Here is a 21,500-nt window from a genome sequence, read left to right as displayed (position 1 = left end):
GGTGAGGGTAGGCAACAACATCTCCACCCCGCTGATCCTCAACACTGGGGCCCCACAAGGGTGCGTTCTGAGCCCTCTCCTGTACTCCCTGTTCACCCACGACTGCGCGGCAACTCATGCCTCCAACTCAATCATCAAGTTTGCGGACGACACAACAGTGGTAGGCTTGATTACCAACAACGACGAGACGGCCTACAGGAAGGAGGTGAGGGCCCTCGGAGTGTGGTGTCAGGACAATAACCTCACACTCAACGTCAACAAAACTAAGGAGATGATTGTGGACTTCAGGAAACAGCAGAGGGAACACCCCCCTATCCACATCGATGGAACAGTAGTGGAGAGGGTAGTAAGTTTTAAGTTCCTTGGCATACACATCACAGACAAACTAAATTGGTCCACTCACACAGACAGCATCGTGAAGAAGGCGCAGCAGCGCCTCTTCAACCTCAGGAGGCTGAAGAAATTCGGCTTGTCACCAAAAACACTCACAAACTTCTACAGATGCACAATCGAGAGCATCCTGGCGGGCTATATCACCGCCTGGTACGGCAACTGCTCCGCCCACAACCGTAAGGCTCTCCAGAGGGTAGTGAGGTCTGCACAACGTATCACCGGGGGCAAACTACCTGCCCTCCAGGACACCTACACCACCCGATGTTACAGGAAGGCCATAAAGATCATCAAGGACAACACCCACCCGAGCCACTGCCTGTTCACCCCGCTATCATCCAGAAGGCAAGGTCAGTACAGGTGCATCAAAGCTGGGACCGAGAGACTGAAAAACACCTATCTCAAGGCCATCAGACTGTTAAACAGCAACCACTAACATTGAGTGGCTGCTGCCAACACACTGACTCAACTCCAGCGACTTCAATAATGGGAATTGATGGGAAAGGATGTAAAATATATCACTAGCCACTTTAAACAATGCTACCTAATATAATGTTTACATACCCTACATTATTCATCTAATGTATACGTATATACTGTACTCTATCATCTACTGCATCCTTATGTAATACATGTATCACTAGCCACTTTAACTATGCCACTTTGTTTACATACTCATCTCATATGTATATACTGTACTCGATACCATCTACTGTATCTTGCCTATGCTGCTCTGCACCATCACTCATTCATATCTTTATGTACATATTCTTTATCCCCTTACACTGTGTATAAGATATTAGTTTTGGAATTGTTAGTTAGATTACTTGTTGGTTATTACTGCATTGTCGGAACTGGAAGCACAAGCATTTCGCTACACTCGCATTAACATCTGCTAACCATGTGTATGTGACAAATAAAATTGGATTTGATTTGATTTGATTTATTTGTACCGGTACCCCCTGTATATGGCCTCCACATTGACTCTGTACCGGTACCCCCTGTATATAGTCTCCACATTGACTCTGTACCGGTTCCCCCTGTATAAAGCCTCCACGTTGACTCTGTACCGGTACCCCCTGTATATAGTCTCCACATTGACTCTGTACCCCCTGTTCCCCATTGACTCTGTATAAAGCCTCCACATTGACTCTGTACCGGTACCCCCTGTATATAGCCTCCACATTGACTCTGTACCGGTACCCCCTGTATATAGCCTTCACATTGACTCTGTACCGGTACCATTTGTATATAGCCTCCACATTGACTCTGTACCGGTACCCCCTGTATATAGCCTCCACATTGACTCTGTACCGGTACCCCCTGTATATAGCCTCCACATTGACTCTGTACCGGTACCACTTGTATATAGCCTCCACGTTGACTCTGTACCGGTACCCCCTGTATATAGTCTCCACATTGACTCTGTACCGGTTCCCCCTGTATAAAGCCTCCACATTGACTCTGTACCGGTACCCCCTGTATATAGCCTCCATATTGACTCTGTACCGGTACCACTTGTATATAGCCTCCACATTGACTCTGTACCGGTACCCCCTGTATATAGCCTCCATATTGACTCTGTACCGGTACCACTTGTATATAGCCTCCACATTGACTCTGTACCGGTACCCCCTGTATATAGCCTCCACATTGACTCTGTACCGGTACCCCCTGTATATAGCCTCCACATTGACTCTGTACCGGTACCCCCTGTATATCGCCTCGCTTGTTATTCTACTGCTGCTGTTTAATTATTTGTTACTCTTCTTTTCTATTTTTTACTTATCCATTTTTTACTAAACACTTATTTAAAAAAAATGTTTTATTAAAACTTCTTAAGCATTGTTGTTTAAGGCATTGTAAGTAAGCATTTCACTGTAAGGTCTACTACACCTGTTGTATTCGGCGCATGTGACAAATACAATTGGATTTGAAGTTAGTTCTGAGATATGTGTGGTGGTTATAATAGTGACAGGTTAGTTCTTAGATATGTGTGGTGGTTATAATAGTGACAGGTTAGTTCTTAGATATGTGTGGTGGTTATAATAGTGACAGGTTAGTTCTTAGATATGTGTGGTGGTTATAATAGTGACAGGTTAGTTCTTAGATATGTGTGGTGGTTATAATAGTGACAGGTTAGTTCTTAGATATGTGTGGTGGTTATAATAGTGACAGGTTAGTTCTTAGATATGTGTGATAGCTATAATAGTGACAGGTTAGTTTTGAGATATGTGTGGTGGTTATAATAGTGACAGGTTAGTTTTGAGATATGTGTGGTGGTTATAATAGTGACAGGTTAGTTCTTAGATATGTGTGATAGCTATAATAGTGACAGGTTAGTTTTGAGATATGTGTGGTGGCTATAATAGTGACAGGTTAGTTTTGAGATATGTGTGGTGGTTATAATAGTGACAGGTTAGTTCTGAGATATGTGCGGTGGTTATAATAGTGACAGGTTAGTTTTGAGATATGTGTGGTGGTTATAATAGTGACAGGTTAGTTTTGAGATATGTGTGGTGGTTATAATAGTGACAGGTTAGTTCTTAGATATGTGTGGTGGTTATAATAGTGACAGGTTAGTTCTGAGATATGTGTGGTGGTTATAATAGTGACAAGTTAGTTCTGAGATATGTGCGGTGGTTATAATAGTGACAGGTTAGTTCTGAGATATGTGTGATAGCTATAATAGTGACAGGTTAGTTCTTAGATATGTGTGGTGGTTATAATAGTGACAGGTTAGTTCTGAGATATGTGTGGTGATTATAATAGTGACAGGTTAGTTCTGAGATATGTGTGATAGCTATAATAGTGACAGGTTAGTTCTGAGATATGTGTGGTGGTTATAATAGTGACAGGTTAGTTCTTAGATATGTGTGATAGCTATAATAGTGACAGGTTAGTTCTGAGATATGTGTGATAGTTATAATAGTGACAGGTTAGTTCTGAGATATGTGTGGTGGTTATAATAGTGACAGGTTAGTTCTGAGATATGTGTGGTGGTTATAATAGTGACAGGTTAGTTATGAGATATGTGTGATAGCTATAATAGTGACAGGTTAGTTCTTAGATATGTGTGGTGATTATAATAGTGACAGGTTAGTTTTGAGATATGTGTGGTGGTTATAATAGTGACAGGTTAGTTTTGAGATATGTGTGATAGCTATAATAGTGACAGGTTAGTTTTGAGATATGTGTGATGGTTATAATAGTGACAGGTTAGTTTTGAGATATGTGTGGTGGTTATAATAGTGACAGGTTAGTTTTGAGATATGTGTGATAGCTATAATAGTGACAGGTTAGTTCTGAGATATGTGTGGTGGTTATAATAGTGACAGGTTAGTTCTGAGATATGTGTGGTGGTTATAATAGTGACAGGTTAGTTCTGAGATATGTGTGGTGGTTATAATAGTGACAGGTTAGTTCTTAGATATGTGTGGTGGTTATAATAGTGACAGGTTAGTTCTGAGATATGTGTGGTGGTTATAATAGTGACAGGTTAGTTCTTAGATATGTGTGGTGGTTATAATAGTGACAGGTTAGTTCTTAGATATGTGTGGTGGTTATAATAGTGACAGGTTAGTTCTGAGATATGTGTGGTGGTTATAATAGTGACAGGTTAGTTCTTAGATATGTGTGGTGGTTATAATAGTGACAGGTTAGTTCTGAGATATGTGTGGTGGTTATAATAGTGACAGGATGAGGAAAAGAGCATGATATCTCCTGGCAGTACATTCCAGTCCTTTCCCAATCACAGACCAGTCCATTCAAGTCCATTCCCAATCACAGACCATACCCAATCACAGACAATTGAACAATCACAGACCATACCCTATCACAGACCATACCCAATCACAGACAATTGAACAATCACAGACCATACCCTATCACAGATCATACCCAATCACAGACAATTGAACAATCACAGACCATACTCTATCACAGACCATACCCAATCACAGACAATTGAACAATCACAGACCATACCCTATCACAGACCATACCCAATCACAGACAATTGAACAATCACAGACCATACCCTATCACAGATCATACCCAATCACAGACAATTGAACAATCACAGACCATACTCTATCACAGACCATACCCAATCACAGACAATTGAACAATCACAGACCATACCCTATCACAGACCATACCCAATCACAGACAATTGAACAATCACAGACCATACTCTATCACAGACCATACCCAATCACAGACAATTGAACAATCACAGACCATACCCTATCACAGACCATACCCAATCACAGACAATTGAACAATCACAGACCATACCCTATCACAGACCATACCCAATCACAGACGATTGAATAATCACAGACACTAAAGCAAAATTACACTAAAGCACTAATAAACAATTGCAGAGGTTTTCACTGTGCACTTTGCAGTATTTGTCACATGCGCCGAATACAACAGGTGTAGTAGACCTTACAGTGAAATGCTGACTTACAAGCTCTTAACCAACCATGCAGTTTTAAGAAAAAATTGTGAAGAAAGTATTTACTCAAATAAACTGAAGTAAAAAATTAAAAATAAAAAGAAGAAAAGAAGAAAAGTAACAAATAATTAAGGAGCAACAAAAAACAACAGTAGCGAGGCTATATACAGTATAGGGTGTACCAGCACACATTGAATATCTACTAGATAAGTGCCTGCATATCTATGTTTGTTATGATTACTATGGTTAGTTTGATAATAAGCCTAACGCCTTGGTCACAACGACAGCGTCATTGCATACAATTTTGCATAACTACGCAACTATAATCAACGCATGTATCTACCATCTACTGTACAATTTCATGCAAACATTAAATTCAATGAACTTCAACTGCTGCAATTTAAAATACGCAGCGTTCCAATGGAAATGAATGTACTTCTGGTGTACCAATACGCAACAACGCTGTCAGTGTGATCGAGGCGTAAGATGTCCCCCCCATTAGACCCACCCACCCACCTCCACTCCACCCCCTCTCCCCCTGGGTATTCCCATTGTGTATTAGTAACAGTGGTGACAACCAACAGGAGACACGGTGAGGAGCGTCACATTCTCTTCCCACACTGCCTTTACCCTGGAGATGGGTTGGTTTCATCTCCTCTCACTGGCTGCACTAGTGGCCCAGTAGTACCCCAGTGCCCCAGTAGTACCCCAGTGGCCCAGTAGTACCCAGTGCCCCAGTAGTGCCCCAGTAGTACCCCAGTGGCCCAGTAGTACCCAGTGACCCAGTAGTGCCCCAGTGCCCCAGTAGTGCCCCAGTAGTACCCCAGTGGCCCATTAGTACCCAGTGCCCCAGTAGTACCCCAGTAGTACACCAGTAGTACCCCAGTAATTACATTTACATTTAAGTCATTTAGCAGACGCTCTTATCCAGAGCGACTTACAAAGTTGTAGTGAATTCACCTTCTGACATCAGTGGAACAGCCACTTTACAATAGTGCATCTAAATCATTTAAGGGGGGGTGAGAAGGATTGCTTTATCCAGTATCCTAGGTATTCCTTGAAGAGGTGGGGTTTCAGGTGTCTCCGGAAGGTGGTGATTGACTCCGCTGTAATACCCCAGTAGTACCCCAGTAGTACCCCAGTAATACCCCAGTAGTACCCCAGTGGCCCAGTAGTACCCCAGTGGCCCATTAGTACCCCAGTGGCCCATTAGTACCCCAGTGGCCCATTAGTACCCCAGTGGCCCATTAGTACCCCAGTGGCCCAGTAGTGCCCCAGTAGTACCCCAGTGGCCCAGTAGTACCCCAGGAGTACGCCAATTGTTCCCCAGTGGCCCAGTAGTACCCCAGAGGCCCAGTAGGTCCCCAGTAGTACCCCAGTAGTACCCCAGTGGCCCAGTAGTACCCCAGTGCCCCCTCCACTCCATGCTCTCCTACCCCACTGTTTGGCCCAGTAGTACCCCAATAGTGCCCCAGAGGCCCAGTTGTACCTAAGTAGTACCCCAGTAGTGTCCCAGTAGTGTCCCAGTAGTACCCCAGTAGTGCCCCAGTAGTGGCCCAGTAGTACCCAAGTAGTGTCCCAGTAGTGCCCCAGTAGTACCCCAGTAGTGTCCCAGTAGTACCCCAGTAGTACCCCAGTAGTACCCCAGTAGTGCCCCAGTAGTACCCCAGTAGTGTCCCAGTAGTGTCCCAGTAGTACCCCAGTAGTACCCCAGTAGTGTCCCAGTAGTACCCCAGTAGTGCCCCAGTAGTGTCCCAGTAGTACCCCAGTAGTGTCCCAGTAGTACCCCAGTAGTGTCCCAGTAGTACCCCAGTAGTACCCCAGCAGTACCCCAGTAGTACCCCAGTAGTGCCCCAGTAGTACCCCAGTAGTACCCCAGTAGTGCCCCAGTAGTGCCCCAGTAATACTCCAGTAGTACCCCATTAGTGGCCCAGTAGTTCCCCAGTAGTACCCCAGTAGTGCCCCAGTAGTACCCCAGTAGTACCCCATTAGTGGCCCAGTAGTTCCCCAGTAGTACCCCAGTAGTGTCCCAGTAATACTCCAGTAGTACCCCAGTAGTACCCCAGTAGTGCCCCAGTAGTGCCCCAGTAATACTCCAGTAGTACCCCAGTAGTACCCCAGTAGTGTCCCAGTAGTACCCCAGTAGTGTCCCAGTAGTACTCCAGTAGTACCCCAGTAGTACCCCAGTAGTACTCCAGTAGTACCCCAGTAGTACCCCAGTAGTGTCACAGTAGTACCCCAGTAGTGTCCCAGTAGTACTCCCCAGTAGTGCCCCAGTAGTGCCCCAGTAGTACCCCCCCAGTAGTGTCACCCAGTAGTACCCCAGTAGTGTCCCAGTAGTACTCCAGTAGTGTCCCAGTAGTACCCCAGTAGTGCCCCAGTAGTACCCCAGTAGTGTCCCAGTAGTACCCCAGTAGTACCCCAGTAGTGTCCCAGTAGTACCCCAGTAGTGCCCCAGTAGTGCCCCCAGTAGTGTCCCAGTAGTACCCCAGTAGTGTCCCAGTAGTACCCCAGTAGTGTCCCAGTAGTACCCCAGTAGTACCCCAGTAGTACCCCAGTAGTACCCCAGTAGTGCCCCAGTAGTGCCCCAGTAGTGTCCCAGTAATACTCCAGTAGTACCCCAGTTAGTGGCCCAGTAGTGCCCCAGTAGTGTCCCAGTAATACTCCAGTAGTACCCCAGTAGTACCCCAGTAGTGCCCCAGTAGTGCCCCAGTAATACTCCAGTAGTACCCCAGTAGTACCCCAGTAGTGTCCCAGTAGTACCCCAGTAGTGTCCCAGTAGTACTCCAGTAGTACCCCAGTAGTACCCCAGTGTCCCAGTACTCCAGTAGTACCCCAGTAGTACCCCAGTAGTGTCACAGTAGTACCCCAGTAGTGTCCCAGTAGTACTCCAGTAGTGCCCCAGTAGTGCCCCAGTAGTACCCCAGTAGTGTCACCCAGTAGTACCCCAGTAGTGTCCCAGTAGTACCCCAGTAGTGCCCCAGTAGTACCCCAGTAGTGTCCCAGTAGTACCCCAGTAGTAGTACCCCAGTAGTGCCCCACTAGTGTCCCAGTAATACCCCAGTAGTACCCCAGTAGTACCCCAGTAGTGTCCCAGTAGTACCCCAGTAATACTCCCAGTAGTACTCCAGTAGTGCCCCAGTAGTGCCCCAGTAGTACTCCAGTAGTACTCCAGTAGTGTCCCAGTAGTACCCCAGTAGTACCCCAGCAGTGCCCCAGTAGTGCCCCAGTAGTACCCCAGTAGTGCCCCAGTAATACTCCAGTAGTACTCCAGTAGTGCCCCAGTAGTGCCCCAGTAGTACTCCAGTAGTGCCCCAGTAGTGCCCCAGCAGTACCCCAGTAGTGCCCCAGTAGTACCCCAGTAGTGCCCCAGTAGTACCCCAGTAGTGCCCCAGTAGTACCCCAGTAGTGCCCCAGTAGTGCCCCAGTAGTTCCCCAGTAGTGCCCCAGTAGTACTCCAGTAGTTCCCCAGTAGTGCCCCAGTAGTACCCCAGTAGTACTCCAGTAGTACCCCAGTAGTTCCCCAGTAGTACTCCAGTAGTACTCCAGTAGTGTCCCAGTAGTACCCCAGTAGTACCCCAGTAGTACTCCAGTAGTACCCCAGTAGTTCCCCAGTAGTACTCCAGTAGTACCCCAGTAGTTCCCCAGTAGTACTCCAGTAGTACTCCAGTAGTTCCCCAGTAGTGCCCCAGTAGTACCCCAGTAGTACTCCAGTAGTACCCCAGTACCCCAGTAGTTCCCCAGTAGTACTCCAGTAGTACTCCCCAGTAGTGTCCCAGTAGTACCCCAGTAGTGCCCCAGTAGTGCCCCAGTAGTACCCCAGTAGTGCCCCAGTAGTACCCCAGTAGTGCCCCAGTAGTACCCCAGTAGTGCCCCAGTAGTGCCCCAGTAGTGTCCCAGTAGTGCCCCAGTAGTACCCCAGTAGTGCCCCAGTAGTACCCCAGTAGTGTCCCAGTAGTGCCCCAGTAGTACCCCAGTAGTGCCCCAGTAGTACCCCAGTAGTGCCCCAGTAGTACCCCAGTAGTGCCCCAGTCAGTAGTACCCCAGTAGTGCCCCAGTAGTGCCCCAGTAGTGTCCCAGTAGTGCCCCAGTAGTGCCCCAGTAGTACCCCAGTAGTGCCCCAGTAGTACCCCAGTAGTGCCCCAGTAGTGCCCCAGTAGTTCCCCAGTAGTGCCCCAGTAGTGCCCCAGTAGTGGCCCAGTAGTACCCCAGTAGTGCCCCAGTAGTACCCCAGTAGTGCCCCAGTAGTACCCCAGTAGTGCCCCCCAGTAGTGCCCCAGTAGTGTCCCAGTAGTGCCCCAGTAGTACCCCAGTAGTGCCCCAGTAGTACCCCAGTAGTGCCCCAGTAGTGCCCCAGTAGTTCCCCAGTAGTTCCCCAGTAGTTCCCCAGTAGTGGCCCAGTAGTACCCCAGTAGTACCCCAGTAGTACCCCAGTAGTTCCCCAGTAGTTCCCCAGTAGTTCCCCAGTAGTGCCCCAGTAGTGGCCCAGTAGTACCCCAGTAGTACCCCAGTAGTACCCCAGTAGTTCCCCAGTAGTTCCCCAGTAGTGTCCCAGTAGTGGCCCAGTAGTACCCCAGTAGTACCCCAGTAGTACCCCAGTAGTACCCCAGTAGTGGCCCAGTAGTTCCCCAGTAGTACTCCAGTAGTACCCCAGTAGTACCCCAGTAGTGCCCCAGTAGTACCCCAGTAGTACCCCAGTAGTACCCCAGTAGTGGCCCAGTAGTGGCCCAGTAGTTCCCCAGTAGTGTCCCAGTAGTACTCCAGTAGTACTCCAGTAGTACCCCAGTAGTGGCCCAGTAGTGGCCCAGTAGTTCCCCAGTAGTGTCCCAGTAGTACTCCAGTAGTACTCCAGTAGTGGCCCAGTAGTTCCCCAGTAGTGCCCCAGTAGTGTCCCAGTAGTACCCCAGTAGTACCCCAGTAGTACCCCAGTAGTACCCCAGTAGTGGCCCAGTAGTACCCCAGTAGTGTCCCAGTAGTACCCCAGTAGTACCCCAGCAGTACCCCAGTAGTTCCCCAGTAGTACCCCAGTACCCGATCCACTCCATGCACTTCCACCCTACCATTTTTATTAAAGTCTCCAGGCAGCGCCACCCCGGACCTGGACTCGCCAGGGTTCAACCCTAGCATGCCACTGAGGGAGACGGAAAGCCCACCTCCCTTTCCCACATCCACTGGCTATGGAGACAGAACGAGAGAGGGAGAGATGGAGTGAAATTCACAAGACAGTCACAGTCCTTGTTGATAGGTGGGGTTTCCCTCCTCTAATACTACTCATTCATATCCTACTGACTTTGTTTTGATAAAACACTTGTTTAGAGGCACTTTCAAGTCAATTATTAATTGTACCACAGGATGTTGGTGGCACCTTAATTGGGGAGAACGGGCTCCTGGTAGTGACTGGAGTGGAATAGGTGGAATGATACAACAAAGACATGATTTCCATGTGTTTGATACAATCCCATTTGCTCCATTCCGCACATTGTTATGAGCCATTCATTCCTCGGCAGCCTCCTGTGAATTGCACATAGCATACAAGCATTCAAATGTTGACATGACGACTCTAAATAGAAAATACAGTATTTTATCAAAATGAAAACAGGGATTGTTTCTCAGGCAGTACAGAGGTATGTTTACTTCACATATCTGGGCATTATCCATCACATGATGAACATATCTAAAACTGTTGATGCAAATTAAATGCTGACACATCTCTTTACCATAATCAGTATTATGCTCATTGCAATCATGAATATCATCATCACTGTGTCAACTCTCGACCCCCCCCCCCTCCCCCATATCAAGTAAGGAGGTTGAAGGAGATGATATGTATTTTCAGAAGGGGGGGTCAAATACCAGACGTGTTGCCATAGAGATAAGGTGCTCCCTGACGCCGTCGGGTCTCGGCCAAGTTGGATGTCATGGCAACCGGATAGAGACAGACACAGTGACAAGTCCACTGGGATATCGGGACAAGCTTGAAAAGTGCTCTCTCAACGGGATACCCCATCTCCATGTGTACATCATCTATAGATGGGGTCTTATCATGTACCCAGTCACTAATCCAAACCCTCATATTCATTTTCCTCAACCACCTATATTCTGACTCCCCTGATTACTCTTAATGTCTGGCCCACACCTCTGTTCGTCTCTACTGAAAAGCGTCGGCAACTAGGAGGTCAAAGGTAAATCCAAGGGCATACATAAAGTATTCATACCTGTTAGCACACAGCGGCTGCCAGCTCACGTAAGTAAACTGGTTGTTGTGCTTCCCATGTATAGTTTGAGGTGACAGGTAGCAATGGGGCATTCATCTCTTTTTAAGAGCCAGACAAGAGTTCTTTTACTGAGTAAAAATTGTAAACACACACACAGGAGAGAGAGAGAGAGAGAGAGAGAGAGAGAGAGAGAGAGAGAGAGAGAGAGAGAGAGAGCGTGAAAGACTGAGTGTGCGAAAAGTTCATGGGCGAGCCGAGACTGCAGGAAAACTTGACCAGGAGCCATGGTTTGGCTTCCCGCTGTGTGGGGTCAAGGCCCTGATCAGACTCCATGTCAGTGTGCCCATTGTCTCCGTGGCAGTAGTGTAAGTTATTGGGTCTCCATAGTGATGGGGAGAGGAGACAGGGTGGCGGACGGCAGATGGGAGCTGCAGTGCTGACACAAGCCAGGACTGTACACTGTAACGCATCCAGTCAACGTTATGCTGGAGGGGTAAATGCATTTTAAACAGCATTGCATACCCATCACAGCAGGTTAGTATCGATTTGCATCTGTACAGTATAACATATAACCTATGAACACGATCAACCTGGTTTAAATAGTGTGATGAATGTATGTGGCAAAGCAATGCATAAATAGTTTTTTTTCTCTCCTATTGTTGGTGGATTGGTAGCATTTCAGCCCATTAAGGTCTAAGAGTTTGAAGAGCAAATTAATTTACAGGTGAGCAGGGGCACATAATGCAAGTATTATACACTGAAAGGTATACAAGAAAGTTAATGTAAATAAACATATGTTTTAAGATCATGTTTGTTCCATAGTGACATCACTCATTCCCAAAAAAGTCACACTGGAATATGTTCTAAATTTAGCATGAATGAATTCCCTTTTTTTCTTCCATATAGCAAGGAGTCGCGTACTGCAAGATGAGTACGTGTTTAGGTTCAGCCAGATCAAACCACCTAATTTCAACTCAATGCCAATGTTGTTTTCCCAACAAGTTACTAGAAGGAAGTTGATGAATGGTTATTAGTTTGGTCCTTAGAGCTATAGTCTACATGTGCTGTGCTGTAATGCATCGAGTCGGCTACTTTCACACAAATTGGGCAGTTTTTTTGTGAGTGGCGTTGATGATATTAAAAAGAGTGGTTCACACCTGTAGTTGTCAAATGGATATCATGAGAACCCCAGCCCCAGCTCCAGCCCCTACTCACTATCCAGCTCCATCCCCAGCCCCTACTCACTACCCAGCTCAATCCACAGCCCCTACTCACTACCCAGCTCCATCCCCAGCTCTCATCCCAGCTCCATCCACAGCCCCTACTCACTACCCAGCTCCATCCCCAGCCCCTACTCACTATCCAGCTCCAGCCCCTACTCACTACCCAGCTCCATCCACAGCCCCTACTCACTATCCAGCTCCATCCCCAGCCCCTACTCACTACCCAGCTCAATCCAGCTCCACTCCCTCAATCCACAGCCCCTACTCACTATCCAGCTCCATCCCCAGCCCCTACTCACTACCCAGCTCCATCCACAGCCCCTACTCACTACCCAGCTCCATCCACAGCCCCTACTCACTATCCAGCTCCAGCCCCTACTCACTATCCAGCTCCATCCCCAGCCCCTACTCACTATCCAGCTCCAGCCCCTACTCACTACCCAGCTCCATCCACAGCCCCTCACTCCCAGCTCCATCCCCAGCCCCTACTCACTATCCAGCTCCAGCCCCTACTCACTACCCAGCTCCATCCACAGCCCCTCCATCCCTCCATCCCCAGCCCCTACTCAATCCACAGCTACTCACTATCCAGCTCCATCCACAGCCCCTACTCACTACCCAGCTCCATCCACAGCCCCTACTCACTACCCAGCTCCATCCACAGCCCCTACTCACTATCCAGCTCCATCCCCAGCCCCTACTCACTATCCAGCTCCATCCCCAGCCCCTACTCACTATCCAGCTCCAGCCCCTACTCACTACCCAGCTCCATCCCCATCCCCTACTCACTACCCAGCTCCATCCACAGCCCCTACTCACTACCCAGCTCCATCCCCAGCCCCTACTCACTATCCAGCTCCATCCCCAGCCCCTACTCACTACCCAGCTCTATCCCCAGCCCCTACTCACTCCATCCCAGCCCCCATCCACCAGCCCCTACTCACTACCCAGCTCCATCCCCAGCCCCTACTCACTACTCCACCAGCCCCTACTCACTATCCAGCTCCAGCACCTACTCACTATCCAGCTCCATCCCCAGCCCCTACTCACTACCCAGCTCCATCCACAGCCCCTACTCACTACCCAGTTCCAGCCCATACTCACTACCCAGCTCCAACCTCTACTCACTACCCAGTTCCAGCCCCTACTCACTACCCAGTTCCAGCCCATACTCACTACCCAGCTTCAGCCCATACTCACTACCCAGCTCCAACCTCTACTCACTACCCAGCCCCTACTCACTACCCAGCCCCAAAGCCAGCCATTACTCACCACCCAGCCCCTACACACCACCCAACTCCATCCTCAGCTCCAACCCCAGAAGAGAGTATTTGTATGTGTTTCCCCCCTGTGGACACGACATGTATGAGGGTGGATGAAATAGCAGCTCTGTTATAGTGTCACCTAGTGGACATTCGTATCGCATACACCTCTAACCACAGCTTCAAATCTTACCGGCTGGCCTGCAAAGATCATTGTTAATTTAATCGATAATCTTATTTTATAATTTTATCCTGTTACAACAATATAATTAATTTCTTATTATGTAATTACTATTGTGGATCAGATTGAAACCTTAAGGAAATGAGCAAATATTGAAATAACCAAGACAGAATACCATAATCATGAAAAACGTTTGACTATAAACTGCAATTAATTTCTGTTGTGCTGGAATACATAAAACATATACAACGTTTCTGGCTCCACAAATGTATTCGTTAAAACGTAACAAGCTTTATGTTAGCTTACGTTACAACATGTATATGGTTACATACTGGTGCCGGATGTGAAAAGCCGGTCGGTTCTCTGCTTTAGTGTGTGGTTTTGCTATTGGTCCATTGCTCTTACAGTTGAGAAATATTGTCCAATCGAAAGCGTCCTTATAGTCTTAGAGGCAGAATGAGTTCGCGGGAAAATAAATGGATTCTCATAGTATAAGATTTGTTATAGTTAGTGTTAACGTTTAGCTAGCCATATATCTAAAAAAATAATGAACGTATGTTGGATAGTTTGAGTTCTGACAACTTGAAAGTCCCGCATTCAAAGGTGGAACGTTTCGTGGCTAGCTTGCTAGCTACTGTAGCGTTATTGGCACCAATTCATTGGTTAATCGTAGCCAGAATAAGCAATCTTTTGTACCGAGACAAAGAGCTCACCTCTATTGCTTGCTAGCTAGTTGTGTAACGTTTTAATACTTGTCGTTTTGAAAATGAGTTTATTTAATTTGGACCGGTTTCGTTTTGACAATAATAAAACAACGTCAAACCAGGACAAATACACCGGTTCCGTAAGTCCAGAGTCAGAAAAGGAGAATAAACCAGGTATGATTTGCTTGCTAAGCTAACAGTAGTCAGCCATTATGTAGCTAGCTAAACCGCTAGCTGGCACATCGCTAAATGGCTTATAACCTGATATATGTAACTCTCGTTCACCGGCAAGAGCAGGACCTACAGTATACCTATTTGGCTTAGCTAGCTCGCTAACCCTAATCATAATATTTGCTGACACTATACTTTTGACATTTAGCTATACCTAACGTTAGCTCGCTTTATCAGTCGTTTTCTCTGGGCGACAGCTAACATTAACGTTAGCTAGCTAAATAGAAAGCTAGACCAACCGGTCAACCAAATTGTGTTTTGGGTGTTGAACTGGTAGCTGGCAACAATCGCATAACTACAATATGTGCCCTCGCTTTAATTGCATGTGATTGCAAAACTGTCTATTTCTATGGCCCATACAGCACGAGTAACAACACCAATAGCTAACCTTGGAAAATATGGGCGAGGAGTAGTGTTTGAAGATATCATCAGTGACCCTGATGACGATTTGGCAAGTGATTCGAGGAGGGATAAATTAACGAAAGTGGTGCAGTAAGTACAGCCGCGTTGAGATGAAATATCTAGGTCTCGCCTATATTTCCCCCATGACTTGCGTCAAGTTAAAGTTATAACTAATTCCACGAAGTGTTGCTTAACATGCCAGTCTAATCTTGTAGTTCTTTCAGGGAACCAGTGAAGCTAGAGGTAAGAGAGATGACTGAGCCATATGATGAGGAAGACCAAGTTGACAAGGCGCTGGAAGAGAGACTGGACAAACTGCAGGAAATATTCCCTAAAAGAAACAGGAAGGAGTTGTTGGAGGTAATTTTATATGAATCAATCACTTTTCTGTCACAAACTATTGTATAGTCTGTTAAAGACAGCTGTTGCTCAGTGTTGATTCACATCGCTTATATATTGAACTTTGCTTTGTTTTCAGGTGATTGAAAGCACAAGCACTTTAGATGGTGCCGTAGCCTCATGCCTGATGATGTTTGGTGACAAAGGTATCTATTTGATTTACTACTACCATAGACAGCAGGTTGCGGCCTGTCCCCTACTATACCACCAAACATGGCCAGCTTGACCAGTGTTTTCTATGTTCATGACATCTCTTCTTACGCTCATGACAACATAGCCTGGGCCTCATTGTAATGATGGTTATAGGGCTTTGTCTGCCATTGCTAAAACATGACAAATATAGGCATGTTTCTCCTCACACATTGACTCAATCGGTTGTCCAGACTCAACGAGGAAGAGGAAACCGGACGGATCCAGCAGTTGTCGAGACAAAGATGTGGTCCAGCAGCCCAGCAAGAGGAGGAGAACGTCTCTGGTAAGACGAGGGTGAGGTAGACCGTCTCGGGTGAGGCCGCAGGGGGTGCGGTAGACCGTCCCGGGGGGGGGGGGTAGGAAAATCTCTGGTAAGATGGTTGGGGGTAGACTGTCTCGTCTCTCCCGGGGGGAAGTGAGTCTCTGCTGCCGGTGGTGGGGTAGACAGTCTCTGGCGAGGCAGCCCGGGGGGGGTTTAGACCGTCTCTGGCAAGGCCGGGGGGATAGACAGTCTCTGGCGAGGCCGCCGAGGGGGGGTGGACCGTCTCTGGCAAGGCCGGGCGGGGGTAGACAGTCTCTGGCGAGGCCGCCGGGAAGGGGGGGGGTAGACCGTCTCTGGCGAGGCCGCCCGATTAATCGGAATGGCGGATCAATTAGGGCCGTTTTCATAACGATAGGAAATCAGTATTTTTGGACACTAATTTGGTGGGTAATTTACTAGACCTTTTATTTCATCTTTATTCAACTAGGCAAGTCAGTTAAGAACACATTCTTATTTTCAATGACGGCCTAGGAACAGTGGGTTAACTGCCTCGTTCAGGGTCAGAACAACAGATTTTTACCTTGTCAGCCCGGGGGATTCAATCTTGCAACCTTAGTTAACTAGTCCAACACTCGAACCACCTGATTACATAGCACTCCACGAGGAGATTGCCTGTTACGCGAATGCAGTAAGCCAAGTTAAGTTGCTAGCTAGCATTAAATGTATATTATAAAAAAACAATCAATCAATAATCACTAGTTAACTACACAAGTTTTTTAAATATGTTTTATTTCACCTTTATTTAACCAGGTAGGCAAGTTGAGAACAAGTTCTCATTTACAATTGCGACCTGGCCAAGATAAAGCAAAGCAGTTTGACACATACAACAACACACAGAGTTACACATGGAGTAAAACATACATACAGTCAATAATACAGTATAAACAAGTCTATATACGATGTGAGCAAATGAGGTGAGATAAGGGAGGTAATGCCAAAAAAAGGCCATGGTGGCAAAGTAAATACAATATAGCAAGTAAAACACTGGAATGGTAGATTTGCAGTGGAAGAATGTGCAAAGTAGAAATAAAAATAATGGGGTGCAAAGGAGCAAAATAAATAAATTAAATACAGTAGGGAAAGAGGTAGTTGTTTGGGCTATGTACAGGTGCAGTAATCTGTGAGCTGCTCTGACAGTTGGTGCTTAAGGCTAGTGAGGGAGATAAGTGTTTCCAGTTTCAGAGATTTTTGTAGTTTGTTCCAGTCATTGGCAGCAGAGAACTGGAAGGAGAGGCGGCCAAAGAAAGAATTGGTTTTGGGGGTGACTAGAGAGATATACCTGCTGGAGCTTGTGCTACAGGTGGGAGATGCTATGGTGACCAGTGAGCTGAGATAAGGGGGGACTTTACCTAGCAGGGTCTTGTAGATGACATGGAGCCAGTGGGTTTGGCGACGAGTATGAATCGAGGGCCAGCCAACGAGAGCGTACAGGTCGCAATGGTGGGTAGTATATGGGGCTTTGGTGACAAACCGGATTGCACTGTGATAGACTGCATCCAATTTGTTGAGTAGGGTATTGAAGGCTATTTTGTAAATGACATCGCCAAAGTCGAGGATTGGTAGGATGGTCAATTTTACAGGGGTATGTTTGGCAGCATGAGTGAAGGATGCTTTGTTGCAAAATAGGAAGCCAATTCTAGATTTAACTTTGGATTGGAGATGTTTGATATGGGTCTGGAAGGAGAGTTTACAGTCTAACCAGACACCTAAGTATTTGTAGTTGTCCACGTATTCTAAGTCAGAGCCGTCCAGAGTAGTGATGTTGGGCAGGTGCAGGTAGCGATCGGTTGAAGAGCATGCATTTAGTTTTACTTGTATTTAAGAGCAATTGAAGGCCACAGAAGGAGAGTTGTATGGCATTGAAGCTTGCCTGGAGGGTTGTTAAGACAGTGTCCAAAGAAAGGCCAGAAGTATACAGAATGGTGTCGTCTGCGTAGAGGTGGATCAGAGACTCACCAGCAGGAGCGACCTCATTGATGTATACAGAGAAGAGTCGGTCCAAGAATTGAACCCTGTGGCACCCCCATAGAGACTGCCAGAGGTCCGGACAGCAGACCCTCCGATTTGACACACTGAACTCTATCAGAGAAGTAGTTGGTGAACCAGGCGAGGCAATCATTTGAGAAACCAAGGCTGTCGAGTCTGCCGATGAGGATGTGGTGATTGACAAAGTCGAAAGCCTTGGCCAGATCAATGAATACGGCTGCACAGTAATGTTTCTTATCGATGGCGGTTAAGATATCGTTTAGGACCTTGCGCGTTGCTGAGGTGCACCCATGACCAGCTCTGAAACCAGATTGCATAGCAGAGAAGGTATGGTGAGATTCGAAATGGTCGGTAATCTGTTTGTTGACTTGGCTTTCAAAGATGGTTGATGATATTACTAGTTTATCTACCGTGTCCTGCATTGCATATAATTGATGCGTTGCGTATCGTTGCTCCAATGTGTACCTAACCATAAACATCAATGCCTTTCTTAAAATCAATACACAGAAGTATACATTTTTAAACCTGCATATTTACCTAACAGAAATCCATGTTAGCAAGCAATATTAACCAGGGGAAATTGTCACTTCTCTTGCGTTCATTACACGCGGAGTCAGTGTATATGCAACAGTTTGGACCGCCTAATTTGCCAGAATATTACGCAATTATGACAACATTGAAGGTTGTGCAATGTAACAGGAATAATTAGACTTATGGATGCCACCCCTTAGATAATATTGTTTTTATTCTTTTTATTTCACCTTTATTTAACCAGGTAGGCTAGTTGAGAACCAGTTCTCATTTGCAACTGCGACCTGGCCAAGATAAAGCTTAGCAGTGTGAACAGACAACACAGAGTTACACATGGAGTAAACAATTAACAAGTCAATAACACAGTACAAAAAAGGCGAGTCTATATACATTGTGTGCAAAAGGCATGAGGAGGTAGGCGAATAATTACAATTTTGCAGATTAGCACTGGAGTGATAAATGATCAGATGGTCATGTACAGGTAGAGATACTGGTGTGCAAAAGAGCAGAAAAGTAAATAAATAAAAACAATAAAAATATACGGAACGGTTCCTGAAAGAATAAACGTCTTGTTTTCGAGATGATAGTTTCTGGATTCGACCATATTAATGACCTAAGGCTTGTATTTCTGTGTGTTATCATGTTATAACTAAGTCTATGATTTGATAGAGCAGTCTGACTGAGTGATGGTGGGCACCAGCAGGCTCGTAAGCATTCATTTAAACAGCACTTTAGTGTGTTTGCCAGCAGCTGTTTATGACTTCAAGCCTATCAACTCCCGAGATTAGGCCTGTGTAACCGAAGTGAAATGGCGAGCTAGTTAGCGGGGTGCGCGCTAATACGTTTCAAACGTCACTCGCTCTGAGACTTTGAGTTGTTGTTTCGCTTGCTCTGCATGGGTAATGCTGCTTCGAGGGTGGCTGTTGTCGATGTGTTCCTGGTTCGAGCCCAGGTAGGAGCGAGGAGAGGGACGGAAGCTATACTGTTACACTGGCAATACTAAAGTGCCTATAAGAACATCCAATAGTCAAAGGTTAATGAAATACAAATGGTATAGAGTGATAGTTCTATAATTCCTATAATAACTACAACCTAAAACTTCTTACCTGGGAATATTGAAGACTCATGTTAAAAGGAACCACCAGGTTTCATATGTTCTCATGTTCTGAGCAAGGAACTTAAACGTTAGCTTTCTTACATGGCACATATTGCACTTTTACTTTCTTCTCCAACACTTTGTTTTTGCATTATTTAAACCAAATTGAACATGTTTCATTATTTATTTCAGGCTAAATTGATTTTATTGATGTATTATATTAAGATAAAATAAGTGTTCGTTCAGTATTGTTGTAATTGTCATTGTTACAAATATATTTTTTAAATCAGCCTATTAATCGGTATCGGCTTTTTTTTGGTCCTCCAATAATTGGTATCGGTATCGGCGCTGAAAAATCATAACCGGTCGACCTCTAGTCTCTGGTGAGGCGGAGGGGCTTCAGACCGTCTCTGGTGAGGCGGGGGGGCTTCAGACCGTCTCTGGTGAGGCGGGGGGGCTTCAGACAGTCTCTGGTGAGGCGGAGGGGCTTCAGACCGTCTCTGGTGAGGCGGAGGGGCTTCAGACCGTCTCTGGTGAGGCGGGGGGGCTTCAGACCGTCTCTGGTGAGGCGGGGGGGCTTCAGACCGTCTCTGGTGAGGCGGGGGCTTCAGACCATCTCTGGTGAGGCGGAGGGCTTCAGACCGTCTCTGGTGAGGCGGGGGGACCGTCTCTGGTGAGACCATCTCTGGTGAGGCGGGGGGGCTTCAGACCGTCTCTGGTGAGGCGGGGGGGCTTCAGACCGTCTCTGGTGAGGCGGGGGGGCTTCAGACCGTCTCTGGTGAGGCGGGGGGGCTTCAGACCGTCTCTGGTGAGGCGGGGGCTTCAGACCGTCTCTGGTGAGGCGGGGGCTTCAGACCGTCTCTGGTGAGGCGGGGGCTTCAGACCGTCTCTGGTGAGGAGGGGGCTTCAGACCGTCTCTGGTGAGGCGGGGGGGCTTCAGACCGTCTCTGGTGAGGCGGGGGGGCTTCAGACCGTCTCTGGTGAGGCGGGGGGGCTTCAGACCGTCTCTGGTGAGGCGGGGGGGCTTCAGACCGTCTCTGGTGAGGCATGCATTGTGCTGTTGCTGCTTCTCCTCAGCAGTACTAACCTTCACTGTGCGTGTGTTCACTGTTCTTATTTTTTTGTGCAAAATGTTTTGCTACGGTGTACACTAATGAATACACGCTGTCTGATTCACCAGGCTGAAGACTCTGAAGAGGAGGGCGCAGAGCCCAGCTGGGAAAGACAGGAGACCATGGTTAGGAAACTGCAGAGGAAATTCCCTGACCAGGATAAGGAAGTGAGTGAGAGTGTCAGCCACACAGAAATCCTACAAATCACTTTCTGTACGTATCAGTTATAGATGTATCACAGGAGGCTGCTGAGGGGAGGACAGCTCATAATAATGGCCTGATCGGAGCGACTGGAGTGGCATCAAACGCATGGAAACCATGGGTGGTTCTCAAAATGCATACTACCGCATGGGAGGGTCGGCGTGAGTCCAAATCAAAGTATGCGAAATGGGGCGCGGAGGGCACTACTCAGTTTGTACATATTTTGAAGCATGCGTCAATGCAAACTTCAATGGAAAGTATGCCAAGAAATGACTCAAACATGTAACATAAAAAAATAAAAATCAATCTCAATGAATGGCAGCCATTGTTAGAGCTGAATAGAGAGAGAATTCATTCCGACTTCAGAATGAAATGTTGCCTCATGTTTCCCGACTACAATATTTTATCTTGATTTATTTATTTACCTTTATTTAACTAGGCAAGTCAGTTAAGAACAAATTCTTATTTTCAATGACGGCCTAGGAACAGTGGGTTAACTGCCTGTTCAGTGGCAGAACGACAGATTTGTACCTTGTCAGCTCGGGGGTTTGAACTTGCGACCTTCCGGTTACTAGTCCAACGCTCTAACCT

General features: G+C 46.7%; 2 protein-coding genes across 2 annotated transcripts in view; both read left to right on the top strand.

Annotated features, from left to right (window-relative positions):
• Positions 1–13,669, top strand: part of LOC135503628 (uncharacterized) — a 34,233-nt gene extending 20,564 nt beyond the window's left edge. Inside the window, exon 2 of the mRNA XM_064958254.1 lies at positions 12,735–13,669. Coding sequence (XP_064814326.1) covers positions 12,735–13,669 — 935 coding nt within the window. The remainder of the gene's footprint in view (positions 1–12,734) is intronic.
• Positions 13,670–14,171: 502 nt separating this feature from the next.
• The window catches only part of LOC135515194 (SWI/SNF-related matrix-associated actin-dependent regulator of chromatin subfamily A containing DEAD/H box 1A-like), a 32,419-nt gene continuing 25,090 nt past the window's right edge, over positions 14,172–21,500 (top strand). Inside the window, exons 1-6 of the mRNA XM_064938956.1 lie at positions 14,172–14,611; positions 15,031–15,160; positions 15,295–15,430; positions 15,549–15,615; positions 15,853–15,944; positions 20,777–20,875. Of these exons, the coding sequence (XP_064795028.1) occupies positions 14,500–14,611; positions 15,031–15,160; positions 15,295–15,430; positions 15,549–15,615; positions 15,853–15,944; positions 20,777–20,875 (636 nt within the window). The 5' untranslated portion in view covers positions 14,172–14,499. The remainder of the gene's footprint in view (positions 14,612–15,030; positions 15,161–15,294; positions 15,431–15,548; positions 15,616–15,852; positions 15,945–20,776; positions 20,876–21,500) is intronic.

The sequence above is a fragment of the Oncorhynchus masou genome, chromosome 1 (genome assembly GCF_036934945.1).
Source record: "Oncorhynchus masou masou isolate Uvic2021 chromosome 1, UVic_Omas_1.1, whole genome shotgun sequence".
NCBI lineage: Eukaryota > Metazoa > Chordata > Actinopteri > Salmoniformes > Salmonidae > Oncorhynchus > Oncorhynchus masou.
The sequence above is the reverse complement of the archived record's forward strand: the minus strand, read 5'-3'. Positions and strand labels throughout refer to the sequence as shown.